Source organism: Emiliania huxleyi, assembly GCF_000372725.1.
Source record: "Emiliania huxleyi CCMP1516 unplaced genomic scaffold EMIHUscaffold_22, whole genome shotgun sequence".
In the NCBI taxonomy this organism is placed as follows: domain Eukaryota; phylum Haptophyta; order Isochrysidales; family Noelaerhabdaceae; genus Emiliania; species Emiliania huxleyi.
Window position 1 is genome coordinate 576537 of NW_005200417.1, and position 15556 is coordinate 592092.

At 65.4% G+C, this 15556-nt stretch overlaps 5 protein-coding genes across 5 annotated transcripts in view; 3 read left to right on the forward strand and 2 right to left on the reverse strand.

Moving 5' to 3' along the window:
* The first annotated feature begins 2269 nt into the window (after window positions 1-2269).
* EMIHUDRAFT_463196 (hypothetical protein) lies at window positions 2270-5043 on the forward strand. Its single transcript, XM_005780173.1, has 8 exons — window positions 2270-2345; window positions 2423-2510; window positions 2578-3078; window positions 3287-3640; window positions 3714-3914; window positions 3980-4102; window positions 4232-4306; window positions 4491-5043. Exons 1-8 carry the CDS (start codon window positions 2278-2280, stop codon window positions 4983-4985), a joined length of 1905 nt encoding a protein of 634 aa, XP_005780230.1. The 5' UTR covers window positions 2270-2277; the 3' UTR covers window positions 4986-5043.
* Window positions 5044-6483: 1440 nt separating this feature from the next.
* EMIHUDRAFT_434903 (hypothetical protein) lies at window positions 6484-8635 on the reverse strand. Its single transcript, XM_005780174.1, has 7 exons — window positions 8322-8635; window positions 8011-8151; window positions 7757-7801; window positions 7664-7686; window positions 7263-7486; window positions 6970-7182; window positions 6484-6878 (listed from the first exon to the last, which is right to left on the reverse strand). Exons 1-7 carry the CDS (start codon window positions 8601-8603, stop codon window positions 6694-6696), a joined length of 1113 nt encoding a protein of 370 aa, XP_005780231.1. The 5' UTR covers window positions 8604-8635; the 3' UTR covers window positions 6484-6693.
* Window positions 8636-9731: 1096 nt separating this feature from the next.
* Window positions 9732-12005, forward strand: EMIHUDRAFT_204772 (hypothetical protein; the record flags this gene model as incomplete). The annotated part of the gene is made up of 2 exons (XM_005780175.1): window positions 9732-10919; window positions 11061-12005. 2 exons carry the CDS (start codon window positions 9732-9734, stop codon window positions 12003-12005), a joined length of 2133 nt encoding a protein of 710 aa, XP_005780232.1.
* Window positions 12006-12729: 724 nt separating this feature from the next.
* EMIHUDRAFT_204773 (hypothetical protein) lies at window positions 12730-14010 on the reverse strand (the record flags this gene model as incomplete). Its single annotated transcript, XM_005780176.1, has 2 exons — window positions 12730-13774; window positions 13967-14010. The coding sequence occupies 2 exons, from the start codon at window positions 14008-14010 to the stop codon at window positions 12730-12732; spliced, it is 1089 nt and encodes a 362-aa protein (XP_005780233.1).
* Window positions 14011-14667: 657 nt separating this feature from the next.
* EMIHUDRAFT_463197 (hypothetical protein) overlaps window positions 14668-15556 on the forward strand; it is a gene marked incomplete at its 5' end in the record, with an annotated part of 3937 nt that continues 3048 nt past the window's right edge. The window contains one exon of the mRNA XM_005780177.1: window positions 14668-15216. Coding sequence (XP_005780234.1) covers window positions 14668-15216 — 549 coding nt within the window. The remainder of the gene's footprint in view (window positions 15217-15556) is intronic.

The window sequence follows — 15556 nt, forward strand, 5'->3', positions numbered from 1 at the left end:
CCCACTTCCACCCCTCCGACTGGAGGGCTCGCCAGCCCACGGGGCTGGAGGGTTCCCCGTCGGATCGGCGTCGGGAGGGCTCCACAGGGCTAACCCCCTCCTCGGACGCCGGGTGGGCTCGGAGGGACGGTCGGACAAGGGAGGATCTTCGTGGCGGGAGGGCTCGAGAGGGGTCGGAAGGGCCCTCCGGGAGGGGTCGCAAAAAGACAAAGAAAACGAAGTCGCGGCTTGTGTGACTGCCCCCCAAGAGGGCTCGGAGGGCTCGGAGGGCTCGGAGGGCTGAAGGGCTCCATTAGGGCTCGGAGGGGTCGATCCTCAGCTATTCGAAGGATCCGAGCCCTCCGACCCCTCCGAGCCCTCCGAGCCCTCCGAGCCCTCCGAGCCCCCCGAGCCCGGCTCGGCGGCTCGCCCCTCCGAGCCCTCCGGGCACTCCATCCCTTGTGAGCCCTCCCGAGCCCTCCCGAGCCCACCAGCGCCACCCTTGTGCCTCTCTGCCCTCCGAGCCCTCCGACCCCTCCGAGCTCTCCACCTCTCCCAAGCCCTCACGAGCCCTCCTCCGCCTCGCTTTTGGCCAGCTCTCCCAGCCCCCACCCCTCCGAGTGCCCTCCTGGGCCCTGCCGCCTGACACCTCAATCGGTGGAGGGCTTTAGGTCACGGTACACACTCCCGCCCTAGGGCTCCTACGGGAAGGCTGTCGACTGCCAACGCTTCGGCACTACGATTGAATGCGATGAGGCTCTCTATCTGGACAACATGAGGGAAAGGTCCTGCCACGAGGCACGCGACGCCTCACGACGCGGCGAGCCAAGAATACAAGTAATGTGCACATCGACATCGACATCGACATCGACCACCTGCCATGCGCCTACTGCAAGCGCTGGCGCCGGCTCTGGCGATGCGCCCACGATAGGGGCGAAGGAGCCAAACGAAGAGGGCGAGCGCCCCGAGACGCCACCCACTTCCGACGTGAGGGCGGACACCCCACCAGACCGCCCGCACAAGCCCGAGGCTATGCGCCAAAACGCTGGCGAGGACGACACCCTTGGGCCCGAATACGGAATGACGACGGTACAGGAAGCACCGGAGCGGGAACCGGACGCTGTCATTGACCGTCTAAACCTACTTTGCGAGAAACTACGCTACTGTGCGGCATGGGACGACGCCGCGCAGAATTACCACCTCTACTCCGAGAGTGGCTGTCCCGACATCGAGGACAATGCTGACCTGTGCGAGCTGTTCGAATTAGCAGCTCGGATGGGCTACATCATACACACGCAACGCCATCCCTGCAACCCCCCTGCGCGGGCGCTCGAGGTGGGGAGTGAGGATGAGGTGTGTAATGCTAGCGTGCACACGACAGTGCCGCAAACGGGCGCGCCCTGCACCGCGCCCGTCGCGCACCACGGATCAGACCTGTTCATTGACTCGTGCGGCGGACACAACGTCTTCAACGACAAGCGTTTTATAATGCAGCCACATCTGCACCGCCCGTCGAGAACCCGAATGGAGACAGGAGTTGGCAGCTCAGAGTGCGCTAAGTCCTTCGGCCCGATCGAATTCGAGATCAAGACCGAAGGAGGCGACTGGGTGTGCGTCCGTCGCCTCGGCTACTACGTGCCAGACTTCAATGCCAACATCCTCTCCCTTTTCCGGGACAGGAGGCTCTTCGGATCGACGATATCCACAACCAATCAAGGGGGTGTGCCAGTCGACACCCTGCACATAGACAACGCAAGAGTCACCCTGGGTTGGCGGCTGTGGGGAGTGAAAAATCGTGTGTCGGAGTGATGCCACAAGCGGACTGGCGTCGTGGCGGTGTAAAAACATTTTTGTGTGCGTATTTTATGAAACTTCTTTTCTGGGCTAACGAACCCCTGCCACATTGTGAAGTGGGCAGAAAGAAGGTGTGAACAGACAGGCGGATCGAGTGTGAAGAGACGCCATGTCATCGGACCCCAAACCCGTCGGCGGCCAGTGGCACAAGGCCGCGCGCGGGGAGTTGTCCCCCCCCAAGGGCGCGAGCGAGGAAACGCTCGTGCCTCAGCTGTTCACGGCATCAGTGCCGGACCCGCGTACCGTGCAGTCAACCACGGCCTATGGGCAGAAATAAATAGAAGCCGCCCGGGTTGCACAAGCGCGACAGCGATGAAACGGGCGCCTTCGAGAGCCCGATCGAGAGTGTCCTGCTCTCTGCTGACCTGCTGCCTTACGCACCTATCGCTGGCGATGTTCGCGCGCACGAATTCTTTTTTGTCGCTACCCCTGACTGCTCGGCGAATGCACCCGGCCGCTCTCTTCGCGGCGTCCTGGCGGCAGAAGCGCTCGTCCTTCGACGCCGGCTACGGGTCCGCGGCCCCAGCCCGCCCCTCCGCCCCTCCGCCCTTCCGCCTCCCCCCGCCCACCGCCGCACCCACCTCCGCAGGGGCGCCCCACCCAAGCGGCGAAAGGTGTTGAACTCCGCGTGGGGCTTTCGGAACATGCTCTCCTCTGGCGGGCTCCTGGATGACAGGGTGAGCTCCTCCCCGCTCGCCTGTCGCGGCGGGCGCCGGCGACGACCTGCCCGCTGCGCGCCCGCAGGAGAACGCCGCCTCGCTCATCAACCTGCGCGGCGGCGCCATGGCCCCCGTCCCCGAGCCGCCGGCCTTCGACTATGACCACGTCTTCCGCTCGCGGCCCGCCCCCGCTCCCGCGTCGCTCGCCGCCGCCGCCGCCGCAACTGCAAGCTGGGGCGAGGCGGTGCCTCGCACCGCCGCGCCGGCCTGCACGCCTCTCGGCGCCCGCTCCCCCGCGGCCCTGCGCGCCAGCGGAGCGGCGGCGGCCGCCTCGCCCGGCTTCACCCCGCTGCCCGCCGGGCTCGCCCGCTCGCCACTCGCCGCCTCACGCCCTTCAGCCGCCGCCACCTCCGCCTCCACCGCCTCCGCCTCTGCCGCCTTTGCCGCCGCGCCCGCCTTTGCGGCGCGGACCGCGGAGCAGCGCGCGGCGCTGGCGGCGGCCGAGCACCGCAAGAGGGTGGACGCGCGCGCGACTGCCGCCGCCAAGGCGGTCGCGCGGCAGCGGATAGAGGAGCGGCTGCGGCAGGTGATCCGCCGGAGAGGATCCCGAGACTTAGCCGGGAGGAGCGGGGAGAGCCGCGACCCGAGATCATCCGAGATGTGATCGAGGAGCCGCCGCGGCGGGCGGGCGGCGAGGAGGCGGGGCGGCGGCATCTCGGACCGCCTCGGCCCGCCTCTGCTCCGGGTTGCTCCCCTCTGACCCTCGGTGACCCTCGGGCCGCGCCTCTGCGCAGGTGAGTCTGGAGGAGGCGAGGCAGCGCCAGCTGGGCGAGCTGGCGGAGGACGCATCACAGCGGTGCCGCCGCGCGGTGGCGGCGGGCGAGGCGGCGGTGCGGCGCGTGGAGGCGCTGCACGCCGCCCTCCTGCTGTGCGGGGCCGCCGAGGCCGAGGCGGAGGCGGAGGCGGAGGCGCAGAGCATGAGCGAGGCGGTCGCTGCGGAGCTGCTGCCGGCGGCGCGGGCGGCGGTCGAGGCGGCGGAGGAGGGGGCGGGACTGTTCCGCGTCGAGGCGGCGGGCGGGTGCGAGGGCGAGGTAGCGGCGCACGAGGCTGCCCTCGAGCAGAGCCGCACCTCGATCTCGCTCGCCGAGGCGCGCCTCGAAGAGGCGGAGGCCAGGAGGAAGAGGCGAGGAGGTGTCTCGGAAGTGTCTCGGAAGTGTCTAGGCGCGGCTCGACGAGGCGGAGGCCGGGCTCGCCGCGCTGCGCGAAGCGGCGGAGGCGGCGGCGGCGGCGGCGGAGCAGGAGTTCTTCGAGCCGGACGCGGACGACGTACTCGACGAGAACTTCCCGCCCGGCCGGCGGCGCTTCGAGCCGAGGCAGCTGACCGAGGCGGAGGAGGCGCGCCTGCCCGCCCCTCCCGCGCGCGTGGCACGCGGCAGCCGCACCTCTGAACCCCCCCCCCCCCCCCTCTCCCCCTCCCCGCGCGCCAGGCGGCGGTGAGCGAGATCCTGCAGCCGGGCAACCCCGCGGAGAAGCTCTTCGAGATCAACAACACGCCAATCACGCGCAAGGACATCGCGACCCTCAAGCCGCTCGAGTGGCTCAACGACGAGGTGAGACGTAGCCGAGATCACCAGAGATGGCACGAGACTGGGCATGCGCCGCGCACCACCCCGCCCCGCCTCGCCACGCACCTGGCTGGAGAGCGCCCGAGGCCAGAGGCGCGCTGCTGCGTGGCGCAGGTGATCAACTGCTTTGTCGAGCTGCTCAGGCAGCACGCCAGCGAGGCGGAGCAGGCGGGCGAGCCGCTGCCGAAGGCGAACCCCCCCCCACACACACACACACTTACACACACACAAGGACCGCCCCGCCCCCTCTCCCCTGCCCTCTCTCCTGCCCCGCCCCCTCTCCCCCTCTTCGCCCTTGCCGGCCTTGCCCCGCCGCCGTCGGCCCACACCGCCGCGCCGAGATCTGCCGCGCCGCTGGCCCCGCCCCTCGCAGGTGCACATCTTCAGCAGCCTCTTCTACACCAAGCTCGCCGAGTCGCCCGAGTACACATACGGCAACGTCCGCCGCTGGACCAAGCGGGCCAAGGTCGACCTCTTCTCGCGCGACCTGGTCATCGTGCCCATCAACCAGGGCAATACGCACTGGACGCTCGGCCTCATCAACCTGCGGCAGAAGAGGTTCGAGTTCATCGACTCGATGCACGGCTCGGACGGCGGACGGCTCGCGGTCCTCCGCCGCTACCTCAAGGACGAGCACCAGGACAAGAAGGGCGCGCCGCTCGACCTGGGGGAGGACTGGGTCGACATTTCGTACACCGCCGCCGACGGCACGCCGCGCCAGACAAATGGGTTTGACTGCGGCATGTTCATGTCGCGCACGGCCGAGTATCTCGTGCGCGACGCCGTGCTAGACTTCACGCAGGCGGACATGCCCAACTTGCGCCGCAGGATGGTGTTTGAGCTGAGTCAAAAGGCGCTGACGGACTGAGAGCCGAAAGAAAACCTGCTGGCGTCTGTGTTTTGTGCGTGTATTACACTCTCTGCGCACCGCGGAAAAGGAACCGCACAGACGTGAGACCGGGACTCCGGAGAGAGGGAGTCCAGAGTGTCACACCGGTGAGAGTGACGCAGTGAGAGCGAAGTGCAAGTGGCGTGAGAGACAAGACGACGAAGATCGAAGTCTCTCAAGAGTGCAAGACCGCAAGACGAGTGCCACTGCGGCGTGCGGGTGTGGCATGTGCCGGGTCGACTCTCGCGCCCCGTCTCGGCACTCGGGTCGAGTCTCGATACTCATAGACGGTCATATACTTAAAGCCGTATGAGGACCACAGGGGAAAAGACACACCCAGACACATGTCAGTGGGTATCTGATAACGACCGCCGGCGCTGGGCCTGGGCGTCGCCGGTGTGAAAAAAGGTCGCTGTCAGTAGTGGGCGGGTAGTGAGTGTTGCACACAGTGGCTGCGGTCATCGGTGTACCGGCTCTGCTCTGTACACACACTATACTATAATGCGAGCAGCTGAGATCAATAAAGCTCTCTCTCACAACACTAGGCACGGGACTGGCGCGAGCCGCCTCTCTATAAGCGACGTAGTACTATAGAAAGCGCATACCGAGCCCTCCACGACCTTCAATGTTCAAAAAAGACACACTGGCATGACCATGCTTCTAAAAAAAAATGCTTTCGAAGAAAAACGGGCTCGCATACTCTCCCCCCTCCATTCTCTCCCCCTTGGCGCTCCGTGTAACGCGTACTGGTGTAGGCTAGGTGTGCGGGGCGAATGAGTGATGAAGTTAGTGCCTTGGGAGTCCGTTCCCCATGGTGGCTTCCCCTGGTCTTTAGCGACCATGAATGAGAGCTCTCACTCTCAGGGTACTCCCGCGTATCTCGGCTCCCTTATCCCCCCCCTCTTCCCTCTCCCTTCTCTCTCCGAGATGACCCGTGCGCTACGTGTCTAGGTTTGGTCTTCGGGGGAGGGGGACTGTGACTCTATTGTGTATCGTCGGTAGATGGACGCCCAACAGTTTCGATTTCCCTCCTTAGCGCCCCGGGTAGAGCGTGGCCTCCCCTGGAGCCTGCCACGCCCGTTCTGTCTAAGCCCAGGGTTCAGCTTTCCAGTTGATCCTTATCGGACTGGTGAGTTCCTTCTCGCTGTCAGTGTGACGTCCCGGCAGTCATTGGCAGCGGTGCTACACACACTACGCCGTTTTTCGTTTGACGTTTCCAAAGGGTGTTTTTCTTTTAGCAGAGTTTTATGGGCTAGCGAGCAATTTTTATGGGCTAGCGATGTCACAGTACATGCGCACTAGTTTGGCAGCGATATGACCATGCTTCTTGCTTGTTGTCGTGTGCAGCAAATTGGTAGTGATTTTTGTCCTCGGCGGAGGGGGAGAGAGAGGGGGTGGGGGCCGCTCTCTCCGCCGTCCGCGCGCCCCGGCGCACCGCGCCCGACTCCTTGAGCGTCAATATCTCTTTCGCTTGGAGTACACTTTCTAGAAACTAGAACTATTGACGTCGAGTGTCGCGCGTCGCCGTCGGTCCGTACACCGTACACCGTACACGGTACACCGGCTCATCGTTTGTACACGTGTGTCGTGTCGAGGTGTGTGCTGTGTCGCGTGACCTCGCTCGAGACATCGAAAGTATCTAGACTGGCCCCTCTCCCTGCTCCCTGCTCGCGCCAGAAAAAAGCTCTCAGGAGGAGGTGGAGCAGGCGGCGGAGGGGGACGGCATCTCGAAGAGAAAACGGGGGGGCGCTCCTCCGGACAAAGCGCCCAGGCACGCCACCACCGCAACCGCTCGGGGAGAAGGGTGCGGAGGCACCGCGGGGCCGTCGCCGTCGCCGTCTTCACCGCCGGCAGCCAAGAGCAAGCCGAGCCCTGTACCACACCGGGCGGCGCGCACCGGCCGTTACGATCGAGGGGCAGTGTGTGGAGGCGGCGTGATAGGATAGGGAAGGGGAGTAAGCACCTGCCGACGGGCTCTCCGCGCCGGCCGGTGCCCCGCCGGTCGCCTCCTCCGCGGCGTCGGACGCGGCGGCCAAAGGCTCCAGAGGCTCGTGCGTCAGCGTCGCGTGCACAAGCAAAGCGGCGTCGGCCTGGCGCCGCTGGTCGGTCGCGTGGGCCGAGGCCGGATCTGGCTCCCGCCCCTCGAGCGTGCGCGCGAGCAGGCCGAGGTCGAGGCCTGAGGGGAGGGGACGCGTCCCGGACAGGTCACGACGCATCTCGTGCTGCCACCTCTGCCGAGACAGAGTAGCGAGGGGCCGGAGGCGAGCAGCTGGCGAGCGAGCTCGGCGGCTTGGTTCGGGCTCGCGAGCATCTGCTGCGCCGCCGGCGGCCCGCCCAGCTGCCCGCCCAGCTCCTGCTCGCCCGAGCGGCCCGTCGCCGCAGCCCTCTCCCGCTCACTCTCCCGCTGCGCCTCTCGCCGCCGCATCCGCTGCAGCTTGCGCGTGAGCGCGTTCCACCGGTTCTTGATCGCGTTGTCGCTTCTGCCGCGGGAGTGTGAGCGCCGCTCACCTCCCGCGAGATACCGCGAGATCGCCCGAGGTTTATCCAGATCGCCCGAGGTTTATCCGAGATCGCCCGAGGTTTATCCAGATCGCCCGAGGTGTATCCGAGATCGCCCGAGGTGTGTCCGAGATTGCGTCCGAGAGAGTCTGCCGCTCCTGCCGGGGATCTCCTTGACAATCTGGCACCACCGCGTGCCGTGCCTAATTAATAGTTGATTAATAATCAGGCAATTGATTAAAAATATTAATCTGGCACCACCGCGTGCCGTGCCGGGCGACCGCCGCGACGATTGCCTGTAAGAGGGGGAGGCAGACGTCCTCACGCACGCGCCAAGGGCCAGGCAATCCCCGCCGCATCTCCCAGCTCATTCGAATCCTTCCTCTCCCACGCGCACGCGAGCGTGTGCGTGTGAGCGTGTCCGCGTGCGTGCGTGTGCGTGCGCGCGCGTGCATGTGCGTGCATGTGCGTGCATGCGCGTGCGAGCGAGCGAGCGGCGGCAGGCCTTGTCCTCCTCCGCTGTGAACTTCTCCTTCTTCACATCGGGGGTGAGGTGGTTGTGCCAGCGCTCGCGGCACTGCTTGCCGATCCGCCCCGGCAGCGCCTCCGAGATGCGAGACCAGGAGCCCGGGCCGTGCTGTGTGACCTGCGCGCGGCACGGGCAAGGCTCGGCCAGGCAGGAGGTCGAGGCACGGGGCAAGCGAAGGGAGACGGATCGGCGTGTGGCAAGTATGTCGGGCTTGCTGACCGCGGGAGAGAGCGTGTGGGCACGGCACGGGAGAGAGCGCAGGCCAGGGGCGGCGGGGCGGCGCGTGCCAGCCTCAGAAGGAGGGCGTCCTCCTCCTTGCGCCAGGGCCGCTTGGGCGGGTGGTTGCCAACGAGGGGCGGGAGCGCCACAGTGGCACTCGGCAGGGGGGCCGCGGCTGCCCAGGTGGAACTTTGCGCGGCAGCCTCGATAATCGGGCCGGCGGCCCCGAGTGGCGTCGCCACCACGTGCGGCGTGGGCGGGTCGTGCGGGCTCCCGGCCGCGTGCGGAGCGGCGAGCACGGCCAGAGGCAGCTCGAGAGGCAGCTCCACCGCCGCCAAGAGCGGCGCCATCTTCGTGTGCGGCGGGGGGCGGCTTCGCCTTGATGGCGCCGTCGAAAAGAATTTCAATTCCGAAACGATCTCTCTCGAGGTTCTCGACAAAATAGCGCCCGTGATTGCCTGCACGCTACCCGCACTCACGGACTCCATACCCGAAAGAAAGAGAAGGGAGCTCGCGGGAGAGGTGACGAGTGAACTACAGGTAGTGGGGAAGGCAGCCTCAATTGCCATACAGACATGGGTGCGAAACAACGACAAGACCAAGGCACGGGCAGAGGAACGAGAGAAGAATATAGGGTGGATAAAGCGCCTGTTCACGGCATGGAGGGTGAGCCACACCGAACGTACCGAGCGAAGAGCCGAACGGAAGGAGGACGGGGAAGATGACTCCGAGGAGGACGAACCAGTGGAAATCCAGTTGTCAGATGTCACGATGCATCCGAAGGGGACCCCAGCGCCGGCATCATCCGTAGAGGCACGAGTGTTCGAAGAGAGAGTGGACCTGAGCAACAACATGACCTGTAGGCAAATGATCGGAGTGGGAGTCAGAAATGTGGTCCTTGCGCGAGGGGAGCTCGATAGACTCGAGGGGCCAGGATACGCCGCGAGGAGGACGGAGTTGCGCCGAAAGGCGAAAGAAGCCGCGAGAACAAGGGACCGGCAGGCGGCGGCGTCGCAGGACGAGGCAGAAGAGAACGACGCGACAGAGGAGGAAGTGACAAGGGAGAGAACGACGAGGGTGGGACGACCGCGAGGTGGCATGAAGGTTGCAGCGAGAATCGGCGAGAGACTGCGAAGAGAGATAGGAAGAGGCAGACTCCCTAGGGTGGGCGACGGATAGCGCACCACACACCTCTCCTTAAAATCCCTGTGTGTGGTGGCGGCGTGCCGTCCTCCCATCCCTCCCTTGGGTTGTCTGTTTTCTTTCTTTCTTTCGAGGTTCTCGATGTGGATATCCTTTCGCCGCGTTGGGTAGCGAGGATTGGTGTAACCCGAGCCACGGAGGCGTGTTTTCTGACGGCCGACCGTCAGTGCACGGAGTTGCCCCTTCTCCGACTGCCCCGGCTAGTTCCCGAGGTCGCGCGGAGGTGTGAACACAAACTTGCCGCCCGCTTCATCGTTACATTTCCGGGGCCACAAATGTCCTGCTCGTGCTGCGGGGTTGCCGACGCACACGAGGTCTTCAAGCCGCGTCGGAAGCGCTGGTGCACCGACATTGCGTGCCTGGTGCTCTTTGTCGCCGCGCTAGTCTACTTTGGCGGCTTCTTCGTCGTAACCTTCCTCAAGGACCCGACGCTGCTCGACGACATCATTTACCCAAAGGACCTGTACGGCAACTACTGTGGCAAGCCGGGAAGCGCCACCGCCGACTACCCCAAGGCGGTGTTTCCGACGCTCGACGCCGACATCCTCATCCCAGAGAACCTCGCCTACCTCTCCACAGGGCAGTATTGGAACTTCAGGCCGACCGTCTACTGCACGCAGCAGTGCCCCGAGGGCTTCTCCCTCAAGGCGCCCGTCGCCTACGGTGGAGCCTCGTACCCCGGCGCACAGCAGCCACCAGTCATCTACTACGCGTACCAGACGCAGGACGTCCTCTCGCGCTGCTTCCCCCTCGACACCACGACGACGTACGAGCGGCTGCAGCTCTGCGCGACGCCCGCGTGCACAAACGCGACGCTCATCTCCCAGCTCTCCGGGTCCGTCTCATGCTACAACGTCGAGTCGCAGCCGGAGGCTGACAACGTGTGGCAAATGTGCGGCAAGGGAGTCTCCTCGTCCCTCTGCACGCAGCAGCAAGACGCGTGCGAGCTGGCGATAGACGTGGCCGACACGCAAACCTTTGTGCCCGTGGAGCAGACGACAGAGTCGGAGGCCTTCACGAAGCAGTACGCCTCGTACGTAAAGACGGCCATGGGTGCAGTCGAGTCGATCATTGTCGGTCCGGGGCTCGTCACCTTCCTCGTCGGAGGATTCGCCGCGCCGCTGCTGCTCGGGTTTGTGTGGGCGCTCTTCCTGCGGCTCTTTGCCGCGCCACTCGTCTACACGCTGGTGACCTTCTACGTCCTCCTCTGCATCGGCGGCTCGTGCTACCTCGCCATCAAGGCGGGCTGGCTCGACTCGTCGGATGAGATCACCAGCGCGCTCGCCTCCCTCTCCGACGCCGTCTCCGCCGCCGGCGTCTCGAGCAACATTACCGACTCGCTGCTCTCGTCGGCCGAGGCGGAAGAGAAGACGCTCTTCTCGGTGCTCGCGGTGATCGCGATCATCTTCACCGTCCTCTCGATCGTCGGCCTGATCGCCTGCCGCAAGGCCATCAAGCGGCTCGTCGCGATGATCCGCGAGATGACCAAGATCTTCAAGGACATGTTCCTCATCCAGCTCTTCCCGCTCCTCTCGCTCCTGCTCCAGCTCGGCCTCTTCGTCTTCTTCCTGCTCGCGCTCTACTTTGTCGGCTTCGTGTGGGAGGACCAGGAGTGGTACATCTACGCCGGGCTGCTGTTCTCCTACATCTTTGGCTTCCTCTGGTGCGTCCAGACCGTCCGCGCCATCTTTTGGACATCGATGTCCGCCGCCATCGCGTGGTGGTACTGCAACCGGAACGCGCCCTCCAACAAGTCAGCCTCGCGCTGCTGCCCCGGCTCGGGCGCCCCGCTGCTCCTCTCGTCGCTCTTCACCGTGCTGAGCAAGCACGTCGGCTCGGCCGCCTTTGGAGCCGGCATCATCGCCATCGTGCAGGTGCTGCAGATCGTGATGCACGCGCTCAACTCGGTCACCAAGAAGCGGCAGGCCGACTCGAACTTCCTCAAGTACGTGATGAAGTGCGCGCTCTGCTGCCTGCACTGCCTCGAGAAGACCATCAAGTTCATCTCGTACTTTGCCTTTGTCTACGTCGCCGTCCGCGGCTCGTCGTTTTGCCGCGCGGCGAGCCAGACCTTTGGCCTGATCGCCGCCAATCCCGGCCAGGTCGCCATCAACAAGATGGTGCAGAAGCTGCTCGGGCTGCTCATTGGGCTGTCGACGCCCATCGGCTGCTGCCTCGCCGCCTTCTTCTTCCTCGAGTCGCAGACCGAGTACGCCGCCCAGTACGAGCCAATCTACTGCGCGATCGCGGTGCTTGTTGTATCGTACCTCGTCACGGACGCTCTCGTGGTGTGCTTCAACGTCGGCATCGACACCATCTTTGTCTCCGCCTTCAAGGACATGGCGGAGAACAAGCCGCCAAAGTTCATGTCGGACTCGTTGCGGCGCGGCTTTGGCCTCCCGAGGTACAAGGACGGCGGCTACGAGGAGATGGACGACGCGGACGAGGAGGAGGAGACGGAGCCCGCGTTGCAAAAGGGCTCGCCGCATAGGAAGGGGCAGAGCGGGAAGAAGGTGGCGCCGGCGTGGGAGGCGGGAAGCGACGTGTAGCCGCCGAGCGCGACCCGTACTGATGTGAGAGTGTCCATTATTCCCCAGCATGTACGGCGTGTGTTGTGTGTGTGTGGGGGGGGGGGGTGACACACACACACAACATGTGTGTGTGTGTGTGTGTGTGTGTGTGTGTGGGGTGTGTGTGTGTGTGTGTGTGTGTGTGTGTGTGTGTGTGTGTGTGTGTGTGTGTGTGTGTGTGTGTGTGTGTGTGTGTGTGTGTGTGTGTGTGTGTGTGTGTGTGTGTGTGTGTGTGTGTGTGTGTGTGTGTGTGTGTGTGTGTGTGTGTGTGAGTGTGTGTGTGTGTGTGAGTGTGTGTGTGTGTGTGTGTGTGTGTGTCCGTCACAGAGAGTCATTTTGCAGACTGCCACAACTGGCTCTCAACCAAGCGGGTTGCCAAGCCAGTAAGCAGTATACTCTATAGCGGGCGTGGAGATGCGAGGGTCGCCCCCCCTTGCCCCACCACTTTGTGTGTGTGGAGAAATCTACCTTACCTTACCTCACCACTTTGTGTGTGTGGAGAAATTTACCTTACCTTACCTTACCTTACCTTACCTTACCTTACCTTACTCTATAGCGAGGTTAGCGATATGACCCGACAAGAACAACACTCAAAACAGCAGGCGAGAGGTGAGACTACTTGAAACTGACCATGTCTAGAGACTATAGTAAAACCCGATGCCCAACATGACACGACATAATACGAGCGCGCCTGGCCAGCCTCTCAGCCGCTCTCGACCTGCGCGAGCCGCGAGAGCGCGGCGTTGTAGTAGCCGCCGCCAAAGAGGTTGTAATGGTTGAGCTGGTGGTACGCCTCGTACAGCGCGAAGCGGCGCTCGAAGCCCTCGTCCTTTGGGACCAGCGAGCGGTAGCCCTGCCAAAAGGCGGGGCCGAGCGACGCGCACCAGCTCATGCCCCACTCGGCCTCGTGGTGGCCGTAGTAGACCGCCGGGTCGAAGATGCAGGGCACGCCCTTCGCGGACGCGATGTTGCCGCTCCACAGGTCGCCGTGCAGCACCGACGGCTTGACGTCCAGCCCCTCGAACAGGTCCGCGAGGCCGTCCGTCGCGTCGAGCGTCGCCTCCCACTGCTTGCGGAGGCGCGCGTCGGCAGCCTTACGCACCTGGAAGCCGATCCGCTTGTCGCGGAAGAACTCGACCCAGGCGGCGGTCCCGCTGCCCGCGGTCCACGCGTTTGGCTGCGGCGTCGCGCCGATGGTGTTGTCGACGTCGAACCCGAACCTGCCCTCCCTCGCCTCCTTGGCCAGCGGCTCCGCGAGGTGCATCTGAGCCATCAGCCGGCCGAACTCCTCCTGGTCGACGCGCCCGCCCATGTCCATGTACTCCATGATGAGAAACGATCCGCCGTTGGAGCCGTCTTCGAAGGCAAACACCTCTGGCACCGCCATCGAGCCCGAGGCGCCGAGCGCGCGGAGGCCGAGCGCCTCGCCGAGGAACATGGACTCGAGAGGGCGCGAGCCGGACGCCTTGACGACCAGCTCCTTCTCGTGCCCCTCGACGGCGTAGCGCGTGAGGCTGGCCCAGCCGCTGCCGCCGCCCATAGACCGCTTCGACGTGATGGAGCCCAAGTTGCTTGTGATCCACCGCTCCGCGTCACTTGCAATGCTCATCCGTGGCGTGCCGGCGCGCAGGGCGAGGGCGGCGGCGGCGACGGCTAGCGGCAGCGCGAACATGCACGATGCACCCGTCGGAGAGATGCTTCCTCCGCACCCGTCGGGAGGTGCTTCCTCCGCGCAGGAGTGCGAGAGCCTATGTGTCGGTGTAATCACAGCCCCACCCCCCCCCGGCCAGGAGCGGGAGAGCCAGAGATGCCGTCGACAACTGTCATGTCGGTAGCCGCTCTGCACCGCTCGCTGCTGGTGCGCGGTTGATCGCGGCGCCGACGCCGCGGCGGCGCCATCTCGCGCGGCGAGAGACGGCGCTGGCTGCATCGGCGCCAACCAAACAAACGGGAGGTCGCGGCGCGGCCGCGGCAGCAAAAACATCGACGTTCGCTTCTGCTTCTCGTCTCGTCTTGTCGCAGGCGCACACGCGCGCGATCCGCGTCGCTCCGCGACGACACGACCACCGGGATTCGAACCGGCAGCATAAGAGCGCCGGCTCGAACGCCGGCCGATCGTGCCAGTGTTCGAAGAGAGAGTGGACCTGAGCAACGACATGACTTGGAGGCAAATGATCGGAGTGGGAGTCAGAAATGTGGTCCTTGCGCGAGGGGAGCTCGATAGACTCGAGGGGCCAGGATATGCAGCAAGGAGGGCGGAGCTGCGCCGAAAGGCGAAAGAAGCCGAGAGAACAAGGGAACGGCAGGCGGCGGCGGCGCAGGACGAGGCAGAAGAGAATGACGCGACAGAGGAGGAAGTGACAAGGGAGAGAACGACGAGAGTGGGACGGCCGCGAGGTGGCATGAAGGTTGCAGCGAGAAGCGGCGAGAGACTGCGAAGGGAGATAGGAAGAGGCAGACTCCCTAGGGTGGGCGACGGCTAGCGCATCACACCCCTCTCCTTAAAATCCCTGTGTGGTGGCGGCGTGCCGTCCTCCCATCCCTCCCTTGCGTTTCATGCGTTCTTTCTTTCTTTTTGCCCGCGTTCTGTTTTGTTGAATTCTTTTTGCCCGCGCTCGCCACTGCCAGCGCCAATATATTTATGGCCAGCGCCAGCGGCAGCGCTCTCGCCGCACCCACCACCGTCCGCACCAGCGTGCACTTCACCCCGCTCCGCGGCTCGTCGGGCGGCGCAGCGCCCTCCGGGCTCCTCGAGGTGGACGGCCTCACACTCCTGCTCGACTGCGGCTGGGAGCCGCCGTTCGACGTGTCCGTGCTGGAGCCGCTGCGCGGGGTGGCCGCGCGGGTGGACGCGGTCCTCCTCTCGCACGGCGACCTCGCGCACGCTGGAGGGCTCGCGTTCGCCTTTGCGCGGCTCGGCCTCTCCTGCCCCGTGTATGCGACGCTGCCCGTCTCGCGGCTCAGCAAGCTGGCGCTCTACGACGCGCACGAGGGCGTCGCCGAGCAGTCGGCGGCGGGCGCGCCCTTCACGCTCGACGAGATCGACGCCGCGCTCAGCCGCGTGTCCGAGCTCAAGTACTCGCAGACCGTCCTCTTGTCGGGCCGCGCCGCCGGGCTGAGCCTCACTCCCCTCCCGGCGGGCGGGTCGCTGGGCGGCGCGATGTGGCGCGTGAGCAAGGCGCTCGAGGAGGTCCTCTTCCTCCCCCGCTTCTCGCACCAGAAAGCGCTCCTCGCCGCCGCCGCTGCCGCAAGGCCCGCACCCTTCCCGCACCCTTCGCGCACCCCTCGGTAGGAGAGGCTCCTCGCCGCCGCCGCACTCGAGGAGCTGCCTCGCCCGACCCTTCTCCTCGCCGACATCGGAGCCGCGCGCGCAAACCCGCTGCCGCGCAAGGCTCGAGAGGCGCGGCCCGCCTCCCCCCCGCCCTCTCCCTCGCCACCGCACCTCCCCCCCGCCCTCTCCCTCGCCACCGCACCTCCCTCCCATACTCTCCCTCGCCACCGCACCTCACTCCCGCCCCCCCCCTCTCCCC